General features: G+C 47.4%; 1 protein-coding gene across 5 annotated transcripts in view; it reads left to right on the top strand.

Moving 5' to 3' along the window:
- gria3b (glutamate receptor, ionotropic, AMPA 3b) overlaps positions 1–14,036 on the top strand; it is an 83,646-nt gene that overhangs the window by 14,758 nt on the left and 54,852 nt on the right. For all 5 annotated transcript variants that reach the window (XR_003978331.1, XM_030368702.1, XM_030368703.1 and 2 more), the window contains exon 3: positions 7,033–7,272. Coding sequence is in view for 4 of the 5 variants with exons in the window: in XM_030368702.1 (XP_030224562.1) it covers positions 7,033–7,272 (240 nt within the window). In the remaining variant the exon portion in view is untranslated. The remainder of the gene's footprint in view (positions 1–7,032; positions 7,273–14,036) is intronic.

Genomic DNA, 14,036 nt, shown 5'->3' with positions numbered 1-14,036 from the left:
CTTCCTGTTTCATCCTCCTCTTCCCCCCCCCACCCCCAAGCCCCCCCGGTATATTCATCTGTAAAGCGGCGTGCTCAAGGCCTGCGGTGCTGATTGGGGAGGATTAGTGGTATGTGAGGTACTTTGTCACCAGCTTTCAAGGAAAATCCAATTACCACATATCCTAAGCCCTTACATGATTCATACCCCCCTCTTTTGAATCCTTTTGCTAAAAAATGGACGCGGCCCCCCTAACCACGGGGGGGGGGGGGTCCGCGTCAATGTCACCGTCCTCACCCTCCAGCGATCGCCTTAGTGTCGTCGATGTTTCAGGTGAAGCTGTTGATCATCAACATCTCAGTCCAACCCAGTCCAGCGGCTTCTCCCATAGTCTGGGCTATACTGCATTGCAGCAAATGCCAGAGAGAACAATTGAGTCAATGGAGGAACTGTTGTTTGCTCAATGTAATGGTGGGCCGGGGGTCTCTGAACAATGCTCTTAAGGTAAAGGATGTGCATGGCAAGGGGGGGGGGGGGGGGGGGGCGGGTTTCTCAGCGCTATCTTTCTAGCGTTAGATAGCGTTTAATTGCTTGCCGGCCTTCCCAGTGTGCCTTTCGAGAGGAAGTCACGCAGTTGAGCGCGGTCACGCGTGGCGAGATTAGGGTTGAGCTTGTTCCCCGTCTCATGTATCAATTAAAATCCCTTCCAATTGAATTTCGTCAAATTGATTAAACAAACTGTCCGATCTTGCGTCAGCCCCATCAAAGCGCCGTTATCAGTGGTGCCTTTTATTAGTTATCTTAAAGAGCCAGTGTCTTGGAACGTTTGAAGAACCGTCGTCTTTTCTTCGCCTTCTTCCTTGCTCTCTTGGCAGCATCATCAGTCTTCCTATTTGATCACGGCGTGGGGGGGGGAGGTTACAGCCATTATACGGTGGTCTATAAAATTAACACAGAAATGGGTTCTGAGGCGTATTGGTCTCTTTGGGATCCGCGGTGAATTCAAATGACTTTCCCCTTTTGTGCGCAGACTAATGGCAATTGTTGCCAGGCGTAGGTGAAGACATCACTCAAGACCGCGGGAACCTGAGGGTCATTGAATCCCAAGAGGGACGCCTCAACGAACCCGGCTCTCAGAAGGAGCAGAAGAAGAAAAGGGGAATGTCCTTAACAGAGCGCAGAGTGTCGTGTCGCCCGAAGGACACGGAGAGGAGACGCAGAGCGGTGGGGGAAAGTTGTGTGTCAGGGAAAGGAGAAAAAAAAATTAAAGTTAACCACAGAGGACACAGGAATAATTGCCCACTAACAGTCGGGGAAGTGGCAGATGCGAGCCTCATCCGACCCCTTGCACCCCCCTTTAAATCTGGCTCACTCATCAGCTCCTCATCTGCTGTGTATCTGCAGCCGCTTCATCCGTTAGCTACAACAATTGCTTCGCCCGCTTCAGCATCATTTTGGCAATATGTTGGGGTATTGCCGGTGAGGTTCCACCTTCCGTTCGAGCCAAGGGCACACGTCTCCTGACCAATCAGAGCTAACGCATCCAGCCACATGTAGCGAAGGAGAGGTGACTTTATTTTTTTTCTATTTTTTTGCTCGACCTCAATTGCAGTAAAAGGGGTTTCTAACCTTCAAACAGAACTGCTGCTTAGTACAGCTACGACGGCTCCTGATCCTATGAATGCTACAACCGGCTTTCTTCTTCTGTTTTCTTTGTGTGAGTTCACTGACCGAGGTCGTTTGATCAAGCCCACATTCGTATGGTTGGTTTCAGTAGCCCGAATTTCAGACGTTTTTGTTCTGCCCTGATTAAAATCCCGAGCCAGAGTTCCTAGAGGGATCAAAAATCATTAGTAATAGTTTTGCATTATTCATTGTGAGAATGATCATGCACGTATTATATTATGCCCAATCAACATTGCAAAATATTGGAAAAGACAGCAAAATATAAATAGTTTAATCTGTTAAATGTAGCATTTGCATCCTCAAGGGTTAATTAAACATTGTTGGATTGTCAATATATGCAACATTGTTGATGTATCAACAACTTAGTAATTATTAGCATACAACTAGGAGTATTGTAAATTTGGATGTAAAATACACTTATTAATATATCATAATAAATCGGTGTGAACAAAACCAGAAGAAGAAGGTCTGCTTGTTTTGGAATAGAGACATCTTAGGTCATAGGTGATCAATGAATCCTTTGGGGACTTGGCATCCTGGAGCTCCCAGGAGCCAGGAGAGCGGGCCAGGGACGGAGACTCCTCATGTAGAAGAAGTGGGGGAGGTTTGAGATGAAGCAGGCTGGGTGGGGAAGGGCTCTGGTGCTAGCCTCCTTAGCTCTCCGCGGTCGTTTATCATAGGCCAGCAGACAAACACACTGATTCCTGACACATGCTCGTAAAGAAGGGCACACGAGGAGGCCTGCACTCAAGCATGTGCACCATCCCCCCCCCCTCCACACACACACACACACACACACACACACACACACACACACACACACACACACACACACACACACACACACACACACACGCACGCACAGCAATGCTCGCTGTGTACACATTTTTGTGTATATATACAAAGAGAAAGATGCATTGATAGACAGATTCTTAGATGGATATTTTTGCTCTAAATATATTCACTGTGTGTGTCAATATCACATGCAGGGATATATATAGCACAAATGTATGTACATATGGGGCTAGGCTTGTCTACTAAGCCTACACATGCGAATAGACGGGCCAGTAGCCTGGAGCATACACCACCGCTTTGACTGAGTGTATGTGTGGCTTGGTTGTGATTGGTTGAGGGGGAGGGGGATGGGGGCGGGTCCTCAGAGACGGCCTATCTTTGATGATGAGTTGTGTTGTTGTGTTGTGAGGAGAGCTTTGAGCATAAAAAGGTATTTCAAACCCCCTTCTCACCTATCTAATTGTATATGTGTCTTCCTTATCAATAGAAAAGGTCATTCGACTTATGCGGTACATCCGCACCACTCATTATATATTTTTCAAAATTATTATTCACGTCGTGCTTGGTGACATTTAATATCAATCCAAGACATTGCATGTTAACCAAAGGACAGCGAGGTACGAATGAGATGCTAATGTAGCAGAACCAGAAGGCTTACGGGCGACGTGCACGGAGGCAACGCGTCGCCGACGGCGTCTTTCCAAATCGAAAAAAATCCCGGTCTGGCATTTCAAGTTGACGGCTTGAAGTGCATCCCATCTCCAAACCAATGACAAGGGCTGATGCAGTCCCCTCCCCCTCCTTCCCCCAGGGGGGTACCTAAAAGCCTTGCCGCCTCCCCCCCCTCCCCCTCCCCCCCCCCTGCCTGACAGCGGGACAGGGGCCTGATGTAAGTCGTGGAGGACCCAAGGGCGGCTCTTTGGGGGGGGGGGGGGAAACAGGAGAACAGGAGCAGGACAACCTTTGGATGATAGGAGGAAGAGGGACGAGAGTTAGCAAGTAGGAGAGGAGGAGCGTAAGAAAAAATAAGAGAAAAATCGGGTGCGTGTGAAGGGCCATTGTGAGGGAGATAGAATCCTAGCTGACATTTAGCGGTTGTGTGCGGCGGGAGCATCCAGCCTTCCCCTCCCCCCCTTCACAGTGCTTGCCCCTGGACACTAGCGTCTTGTGAGCGCCGCCGCAGCTGCCGCAGAGACACGGACGCCCCGGTACTTGGGCGTACGGGAAAGGTCTCTTTTCTTCTTCCTTTTTTATTTTCGATTGTATTTGTATGAGTGGAAGTGTGCGTCCATCCTCCCCCTACCCCTCCCCCTCTCTCTCTCTCTCTCTCTCTCTCGCTCTCTCTCTCTCTCTCTCTCTCTTCCTCTCTCTCTCTCTCTCTCCCTCTCTCTCTCCCTCTCTCTAATAATACTCTCGTCCAGCTCTCTCTCTCTCTCTCTCTCTCTCTCTCTCTCTCTCTCTCTCTGAGACTGTTCTTCCAGGGCAGCCGTCTCAAATGATGCGTCACAAAGTGCGACCCGCCTCGCGGTGTCACCAAGTGCCCTGATTAAATGGAATGAAATGAGGACGCCGCTGCGTGTGTGTGTGTGTGTGTGTGTGTGTGTGTGTGTGTGTGTGTGTGTGTGTGTGTGTGTGTGTGTGTGTGTGTGTGTGTGTGTGTAGTGTGTGTGTGTGCAGTGTGTGTTTGGTGCGCATTAGTGGTTGTGTGTGTGAGTTTGTTTGTTTGACCAGTGAGGTGAAGAGGGGACACATGGTGTCCGGTGGCAGCAATATAGAGAATGACAAGGAGGAGGAAGAGGAGGAGGAGGAGGAGGAGGAGGGGGAGGAGGGAGAATGAGGTGGAAGTGGAGGAGGAGGAAGAGGAGGGAAAATGAGGAGGAGGAAGAGGAGGAGGAAGAGGTGGAAGAATGAGGAGGTGGAGGAGGAGGAGGAGGAGGAGGGGTAAGGGAAGGAGGGAAAAGGAGACTTTATACAAGCTGCAGGGGAAGAGGACGGGAAGGAAAAAAAAAAGCAGAGAGAGGAGGAAGGCAGGAGAGGAGAGAGCAAAGGGAACAGGCTCTCTTTTAACAATGTTTGGTCTACGACTCTCGGGCAAGCTGCCTGCGGTGATTCAGTCCACGCTTGGTCTGTCTGTGTATGCGTGCCTGACTGTGGCATGTGTGTGTGTGTGTGTGTGTGTGTGTGTGTGTGTGTGTGTGTGTGTGTGTGTGTGTGTGTGTGTGTGTGTGTGTGTGTGTGTGTGTGTGCATGTCTGTGTGCGTGTGTGTGTGTGCATGTCTATGTGTGCCCATATGTCTGAGGACGTTGTGAGTAAATATGAATAATTAGAGATATGAAGTGACACACAGGCACACACAGAATAACTTGAAGATAGAGAAAGATAGAGAAATATGAAGATAGCACACACACTAGCCACTATCAGTTACCTAATGTTGTTGATCAAGGATGGAGATCATTTACGGTTCAAATCGGACGTACAGCAGTGGTAGGAGAGAGAAGGACAAGGGCGACGGCCATCGATGATGATGCCCTCCTTGCCCTTCCTCTACGCCGGGAGAAGCTCTGAAAAGAGGTGAGAGAAAGAGAGAGAGATGCACTCAGGTGGAAGGAGATACCGCCATGCTTGAAGAAAGAGCGTGTTGGGTGCTTTAGGGAACCACCAGATGGTCCAGGGAAGTATAGAAGCAACAAAAAGGAGTGCCTGAATAGAGCCGTAAGACGGTGGTGGGGGTGGTGGGGGTGGCTGGAGGGGTGGTGGTGGGGTGATGGGGCTGAGCGAGAGAGGGCGAGAGAGAGGGAGGGAGGGAGAGAAAGAGGTGGAGTAAGGGTTACGGTTAGAAGACGGCAAGGGTGGGGGGAGGGAGGGCAGACTAGAGCGACTAAGAGATAGAGAGAAAGAGAGAGTAGAAAGGAGAGGTAAAGGTGCTTAGAGGGTGCCTTATGGAGAGGGGGGTGAAGAATAGTTGAAGTCTGCAAGGGCAGATATATGGAGAGTATAGGCGGAGGAGGAGGAGGAGGAGGAGGAGGAGGAGGAGGAGGAGGAAGATGGAGACTTACCGAGATAGCAGAAAGAAGTTGGTGTGATGTGAAGCGGATAGAGCAAGAGGGATGGAGTCGGGGGGGGACGGGGGACGGACGATGAGGGCCTGGCAGAAGAACGGGAGAAGAGACATATTATCCCATTGAAGCCTGGTCTTGTTCGAGACGCAACCTAATAAGCAGAGGACAGCTGAGCTGAAGGAACAAGGCTGCCAAATGTGCTCCCAGTAGTATAGCTTCTATGTCGGTACTGGCCCACATTAAGAAGGAGTGTGGACGGGAACTGGACCTGAGCGGAGTGCTGGAGCTCCGACTGGCGCCTATTCAGGGTGCGAGATTGGACCAATCAGCCGGCAGCACTGCCTCACAATGCTGCTGTCCATCTGTTGATTCACTTTCCGGGGTGCAATGTGTTTGTGTTGTGTGAGGGTCTAGTGTGTGCGTCGTTCGTTCGCCGTTTGTGTGTGTTTGTGTGTGCATTTGAACCAGGGATTCTTTCCTCCGCTGTGTGTCAACATATATATCTGTCTCTCCGTGTTGGCGTGTGTTTACTTGGTTAAGCCGGTAGCGAAGAAAGGTATGTTTTGATCAGGACACGCAAGGTTAGAACCACCAGACAACATGAACCCTAGCTTAATCTCTCTTGGGAGAGTGAGCGGGCTTTCATAAGAATCTGGTGGTTTCTGAAAGATCTTTGAAGGCAAATAGGTCCTTGGTGTGATTTGTGTTGCGGGGCAACACAATTCTGATTTATTAGTGTCTTCAACACTTCATTGTCTCTTCTGAGACGCTTCTTAATAAACCGTTCATATTACTGAGAGGGGGAGGGGGGGGGCAATAAAATTGCAACATGTAATAATATGTCAGCAGAATTGCAATATTAAAATATGTTTAATAACACTGAAACAAACACATGACAGAGAAGGAAGACGGATCTCCACAGCACCAATAGCTGATATTATTCCTTTACAACGATTCCTGTGAAAAGGGCCATGCAAACTTTCATGATGTTAAGATCTGTTTATTTAGGCCATGATGCTAAGGTTGAACACCCCTTCATCATCCTATCCACCGGGCATATTGGCCTGGAGGCTGAATGTGTCTGTCTGTGTGTGTGTGTGTGTGTGTGTGTGTGTGTGTGTGTGTGTGTGTGTGTGTGTGTGTGTGTGTGTGTGTGTGTGTGTGTGTGTGTGTGTGTGTGTGTCTATGTGTGTGTGTGCGCGTGTGTGTGTGTGTGTGTGCGTGGGTCAAAAGTGTGAGAGAGATCAAACGAGAGACAACATTTCTTTATTTATTGGTGCATATGTCAATGTGTGCATGTGTGTGCGTGTGCGTGCTTGAGTGTGTGCGTGTGCAGTTCCGTAGAGACAGCCAGCGAGGCTGTCGACATGTGTTTGCGCGGGCGCACGCGTGAGCACTCATGCTTGTTGTCCTTTCGTGTCAATCTCTCCTCTAAAAACTCACGTGTGCCCTCCCCTCTCTCCTTCCCCTTTCTACCCCCTCTCCCCCCCCCCCCTCCCGCTGTGCTTCCAGTCTGCTCCCAGTTCGCCCGGGGGGTGTACGCCATCTTCGGCTTCTACGACAAGAAGTCCATGAACACGCTGACCTCCTTCTGTGGGGCGCTGCACACCTCCTTCGTCACGCCCAGTTACCCCACCGATAACGAGGTGCAGTTTGTCATCCAGATGCGGCCCGCCCTGCGGGGCTCCGTCCTCAGCCTGCTCTCCCATTACAAGTGGCAGAAGTTCGTCTACCTGTACGACACCGACCGAGGTAGGTGGAGAGCGGCCAAGCGCTGTTTTTTTTTTATCCGTGTGCAATCGAAGTACCGAACCCCCGACCCAGCGACTCTCACGGAGTCGCTCTTGAGTGTTGTGTTGCAGTGTGTCTTGGTATTTATCAGGGTAGGATTTGATCTTCAGAAGACACACGCACGCAAAGCAGGCACCCGGCTCATGGACGCCTCCTCGGGGGGTGAACTTTAAAAAGTTGGGTTCGGACACGGACAGCCGCCTTACAGCACCTTAACTATCAGATTCCATTATTCACTATTCTGCATGACTATGTGGTGAAATTCTTAGCAGAGGTTAGCAGATTTCCCGATATTCATTCTCCAAGTTTGATCTCTTCATTTCCGTTTTTGGGTTTCCAGTAGTTTCCTAACTTTCGTCTAGTTCTTAGCGCGCTGTTTTCTGCCTTGTGTGTACATAACAGCTGGTGCCAGTGGTGTATAATGCAAACTGCAGTTAAACTTAGTCCGGGAGAAACTTTGGCAACACTGTGCCTCATGAGGCGTAACCTTTGGATGCTTGTAACAGTCAGGGGGCTCGTGTCTCTTGATTTTCTGTTTAATCACGTTGCTGATATTGGCTCGTCTCTCATATGGAATGAGGTATATCACAGCTGTTACTCCGCAGAATGGCTTCCTCGCGAAGATCCGCTTTTACCCTCGAGGTTTGCTTATTGAGCTGCGTTAATGGAGGGTGTGTGTACTTCCCGGCAATTGCCTTGGTCTTGTTGACTAAAGACAGTTGGGGTACAATACTGCGGTGTAGCGCTGTTTGACATTCTGTCAACGCATTTAAGTGTTTGCTTCGTGGACTTATTGGACAAGAACAGGCGCTCGTTATCTTTCAAATTAAATGCAGAAATCATGGCGACCAACAGCATCTTCAATTTGTTAGAGATCACCTGCCAAAAGAGTGGTTACATTAATGAATGAATTGTGTTTACAGGATAAACTATTCTGCCACTGCACACCTCTAAAGATAGGGAAAAGCTTAAAGGCCCGGTCAAAGATGCAAGCTCCCTGTTTTTCTCGCTACGCAGCACAAAACATCTCATTATGGAGAGGTCCCGGCCTGCTTATCGGTTTCACCAAACTCCTCGCCTTTTCCATACTGTCCACCCTGCTCTCTGTTTCATCTCCCTGACCCCCACCTCTCACCTCCCCCTCCATTTCCCTCTCTCCCCCCCCAGCACTCTTGCTCTATCGCTCTCACACACACACACACACACACACACTAACGGTAGAAGAAAGAGTAATGCTCTGCCACTCGCTCCCTCTCTCTCTCTCACACTCTTTTTCGCTCTCCTCTCTTTCTCTCTCCTTCTCCTATCTCTCTTCTCCCTCTCTCCCTCCCCTGAATGTATCGCTCTCTCGTTATTCCTCCCTCTCTCCCTTCCTCCTCCCCATTCTCTCTCTCCCTCTCTCCCTTTCTCCTCCCCACTCTCTCTCTCTCTGTCTCTCTCTCTGTCTCTCTCTCTCTCTCTCTCTCTCTCTCTCTCTCTCTCTCTCTCTCTCTCTCTCTCTCTCTCTCTCTCTCTGTCTCTCTATGTCTCTCTCTGTCTCTCTCTCTGTCTCTCTCTCTCTCTGTCTCTCTCTCTCTCTCTCTCTCTCTCTCTCTCTCTCTCTCTCTCTCTCTCTCTCTTCCCCCCCCCCCTCTCTCTTACCCCCTCTCTCTCTCTCTCTCTCTCTCTCTCTCTCTCTCTCTCTCTCTCTCTCTCTCTCTCTCTCTCTCTCTCTCTCTCTCTGCCATGGCCTCATGGAGGGCAGATTATGAAGTGTTGCTTTAGAGCAGCGCTCCATGCGTTGTATCTGGGCCCACGCGGCCCCCGGGGGTCCAGGGCATAGGGCTGGCGTCCGCGGTTCAGGGATAATATGTGGTTAATTAAGGTCACTCTGTGTGGCACACTCATCCTAGCTCCGCTTTGCTAATGCTAACAACACACACACACACACACACACACACACACACACACACACACACACACACACACACACACACACACACACACACACACACACACACACAACCGACATGTGTGCGCACAATCACATAGACAGACAGACACATACACACACACACGCGCGCACGGAGACACATATACACACACGTACACATCCTTCAACAAACCAAGCGACTCAGTCCAGGCTTGCATTTACCCATCCCCAGAAAACGATGGGGTCTGCTGTCTGGCAGGTCATACCCGGACAATGGAGCTCGGAGGACGTGTAAAGAGAGAAACCAATCAAAAACATGAAGAAAGAAAAGAAGAAGCAGAAGAAAAAGAATAGGGCGACTCTAGCAGTCAGCGTGCGTCATGCGGAAAATACATATAACCAGGGCATAAGGTCATAACGGCGTCCAGAGAGGGCGAACAAATGCATTCCAAACTTATTTTTCGGTACTTCAAGCATCTCCAGGAGTTTGGAGCTTGACGTCACTTGACTTCGGGTCTAACTGCCAACACTCTCCTGTCCATTTACAATGATTTTTTTGGCGATAAGCCCATTATTTGACATTCCCATGTCAAGGGGCTATAATTTATATTTTTCATATTTGAGATCGCTGCCCATGGACACAGGATCAGGTATTAGAGAGTTTATTTCATCCATGTTTTAGACCCAGCGGATGTTAGTAGGATCCATGATTAGAGAGTTTATTTATCATTTCATGTTTTAGTCCCTGCCCATGTTAGCAGGATCACTTATGAGAGAGTTCATCTATTCCATGTTTTAGACCCTGCCCATGCTAGCAGGATCACTTATGAGAGAGTTCATCTATTCCATGTTTTAGACCCTGCCCATGCTAGCAGGATCACTTATGAGAGAGTTAATCTATTCCATGTTTTAGACCCTGCCCATGCTAGCAGGATCAGGACGGACACAGGGCCCCCAGGTGGGGATTAGAGTCCTTTATTGATGCACTCCATCCCAACACATTGCAGAGGCTCTGACACCAGCCTCATCTAGCAGACAGATGTGTCAGGGAGGCTTCCGCTCCTCTTATCGGGAAGCCCAGCCTCCCTCTCAGTCTGGACCGGGCCTGACCCCGAGATGTGCCGCGCAGAAAGGTCCAGGGGGTCGAGGGTGCTTATTTTTAGTTCTTTACCTGTAGTGTATTAGGTTAATTGATGCTGCTATCTATCTATCTGTCTAGCTATCTATCCATCTATCCAGTGATCTATCCATCTATCCATCTAGCTCAGGGATGGGCAACTTTCATGATAAAGAGGGCCACATTTTTCATCATAACCATCGGAGGGCCACATGACTGCACACTTCAACTAAACGTGAGCTGAGAGAAGCTACACAATTTTGAATTTGGCAGATATGATTTCCTGTATTCTGGTGCATTTTTGGGATGGCCACTACCTAAAAAATCATCCAGAATCATAACCTATGTACGGTATGTTTATTGAACCAACATACATTCATTTCATGTTTCCATGCTCAAACAGCCACATGAATGGTCAGTATTTTTATCAGTGCAAAGGGCTCACATACATCATCATTCAATGAAGTAAAAAAACTGAAAAACAGTGGTCCAACATTAAGTGCAACAACTCAATGAACTCAAACCCAACAAGCAGTTGTAGTAGTTGTAGTGGCGACTTAAGTGGATATCTTTAATGACTGATATCGCTTCTAAGCAAACTAGACGCATGGGTTTGCCTTCAAATTCTATGAATTCTTCTCTTCTTTCTTGACCGAGTTTTCTGTAACTCGATCAATTATTATTATTATTTTTTTTTTTTTATTATGTGCGGGCTTGACTGAGTGAGGATGCGGGCCGCACTGAGTGAGGATCGCCAGTTGCCCATCCCTGATCTAGCTCTATGTATGTTAGTATATATCTATTTATCTTCTATCCATTTTTATATCAGTCTATCTGTCTATCTATCCATCCATCTATCTATCTGTCTTTCTGTCTATCTCCATCTATCAGTCTTTCTGTCTATCTGTCTATCTATCTATTTCTATGTATCTAGCTATATCTCTATCTTCTAGATTATATACTTATAAATTATACATGTATAAGCAGGCTTAAAAATATTGCACAAATCTAGCAATGGCTTTTTGATAATTTCTGCATTTCTATTCATGACTAGATTAAAAAAAAAAAGAAGATGGCACCAACATGTTTACCAGCCTTATTTCTGACATTCCCTGCAAGCCGTACTGATAAATGAGTAAACAATAGACTCGCTAGCCTTCTGTTTGATTCATAGTTTCAGTTAATTAGCTTCTCAAGTGCTTTCTCTGTTCCTTTAATATACGTGTATGTGTTAAATAAAGGCAACGAGACACCGAGTACAATAGTGAAATTGGCAATAACTCTAAAAACTCGACTCATTTCAGGAGGGGAAAGGGAACCGACAGAGTTAGGGAGCACCAATCATGAAGCGCCTTTCATTACAGGGTTCTTATTATGTCAATAGAATAGATTAATTACGACTATACAACGGATTTGGCTCATTTATTGAGACAGGGAAAATGCTTTTAGGCGGCAGCACAGTGCTTTCAATCAGGGAGGGGATCGTCCATATCCTTCAGACTCTAATGCATTTGAGGGAAATGGAGGTCAATTTGGGCGCTAAACACCACGGTGAGAGCGTTATTTGAAAGCAGACATGATGATGAAAGACCTGCAAGAAAATGGAGGCTGGGGAAAAAAGAAAATATTTGATGGATTTAATGAGTAGCAACTCTGTTTTATAAAGCCCAGGGAAACCTGATCTGAGCTCTGATGTAGTACGTGTTCTCTACACTGTATCAACGTCATGAAAAAGGGAAAAAAGAGTTTCTGATTCAAATCTAGATTGCAGATCCGCATTTGGTCTTAGTTAAGTAACCTTAAGACATCACACACCTGGCACGTTTTTCCGGTCGCAATGTTGCAGAGACTTTGGCTACGTCGTGGCCTGTGTCACATCTAAGATTGCTTTTAATCATGGCTCAAAGTGACTCATTTCTGGGACTGGACTTGGACGAGTGATGTAAGTAATTCATCTGTAATTTAAAAACACATCCTCTTCTCAATATGCTAACAACTGTCTCCTGCTGAATATGCTGATCAGTGGTGTTCTGGCAGGACGACAACAGTGCTCTTGAAGTGAGAAATGCTTTTTTTCTTACTTTACGCAACCCGCTTAACTTAACTCATTCGAGGTTAAGCATCTCCTTGCAAGAGAGACCTGATTGATTTGCCGGTGCGGTCTCTACTCACATGCACCCCCTTAAGAACCAAAGGAACCGCGGGCCAATCCTGCCTTCACTCATCTATAGGTGTGGAAATGCGGGCGAAAGGTGGAAGTGAGCTGCATGTTTGGACCGAAATCCACCCGACCACAAGCAATCAAACAAGACACAAGCACCCATTTTTGCAACCGTCACTCCCCCACACACTCTCTAGCCCCCGTTATTTGCCGCTGTCAGAAATCTCAGACAGCAAAGCACTGGCATTCCACAGTCTCCTCACGTCGCAGTCCCTTGCCCGCACCCCAACTGTGAATATTATTCTTTCATTTTGTCCATTGCATCAGCAGAAGAGTCCCATCTTTTAAAGTCGGGGCTGAAGTGAGATGGATCTTGCCCTTTCTGCTTTGGCGGTCAGGTATGGGCAGATAATTGCCGGGCCTGTGGAGCCGACAGATGATTACAGGCTTTATTGTCTCTCCCAGGCACAATCAACCCTGATTCAGCAACCTTACCCGCATGTGATTTATAGGACCCTCGGTCCTGTATTTCTCCCTAGACTGTCCCCTCCACTCCTACTTTATTCCCTTACTATTCTTATCTTTTTTGGCACCCACAATCCACACATGCAGACTAGAGTAGTGTGTTTTGATTACCACTACAGTTATTCATAACGGTCGTTGTAGTGTGGATCTGTAGAGGCATTAAAGACGCTGCTAAAAAACACTGAAATCACAAAGCCATTTGTTGAGCCAATTGTAATGTAATTTTAGCCTTAACTTATCTTAATATTAATAATAAGTAATCTAGTAATGTTAATAAGTGAAAGTATAATCCTTAAACAGTGAAATTACAGGATATTCTGGGTTATATTTTCCAGTTCTTCCCTGATGACTTGCTACAGTTCGTCTCTTTCCAGAAACAACAAATATATCTCGCCTGATGCCTCTTTCCACCAATCTTTCAACCGGCTCCCCGTTGCTCCCCTGCACAGAGAGACAGCCAATCCTGTAACTCCTCAACTCAGCCAATTAAATGGATCTAAAGTCCAGCTACAAACAGGAAAACATATTATTGTCAAAGTAAAATGAAGAAGAAAGAATAACTATCCTTCACGGAGGCACTCTATTGACAATTGCTGAATGGCCATTTGGAGAGAATACCAGCGACATTTGTTGGTGAGGCCTGCCTTCACGGTCCACTTAGGTGTGTCCTGGCTGGCTATGCTGGATTTTACGCTGTCTAAAAATATCGACGCTGTGACAGCGAAATTAGGGATCAATGCTAAGCCTTGTGTCACCTGTTTTCATCCACTCCAGCGTGAACAATTAATAGCAAATGCTCACATGGCAGAACCGAGATGCAAGGCAGGGCCTGCTCTGAGGATTTCTGCCGTTCTCCTCGATCACCACTTCCCCAGGAATTAGCAGAAAGTCGAATTTGGACAATTTGGAAAATGTTATTGTGACCCACGAATGTACCGTTGTGCTAGTACCGCTAGATTGTTTTTAGCAGAGCAATTATTCCACGCGTCATACCATTCGATAAAGAATGT

This window comes from Gadus morhua, chromosome 10 (assembly GCF_902167405.1).
Source record: "Gadus morhua chromosome 10, gadMor3.0, whole genome shotgun sequence".
Taxonomy (NCBI): Eukaryota; Metazoa; Chordata; class Actinopteri; order Gadiformes; family Gadidae; genus Gadus; species Gadus morhua.
This window is presented reverse-complemented; position numbering and strand designations above follow the sequence as displayed.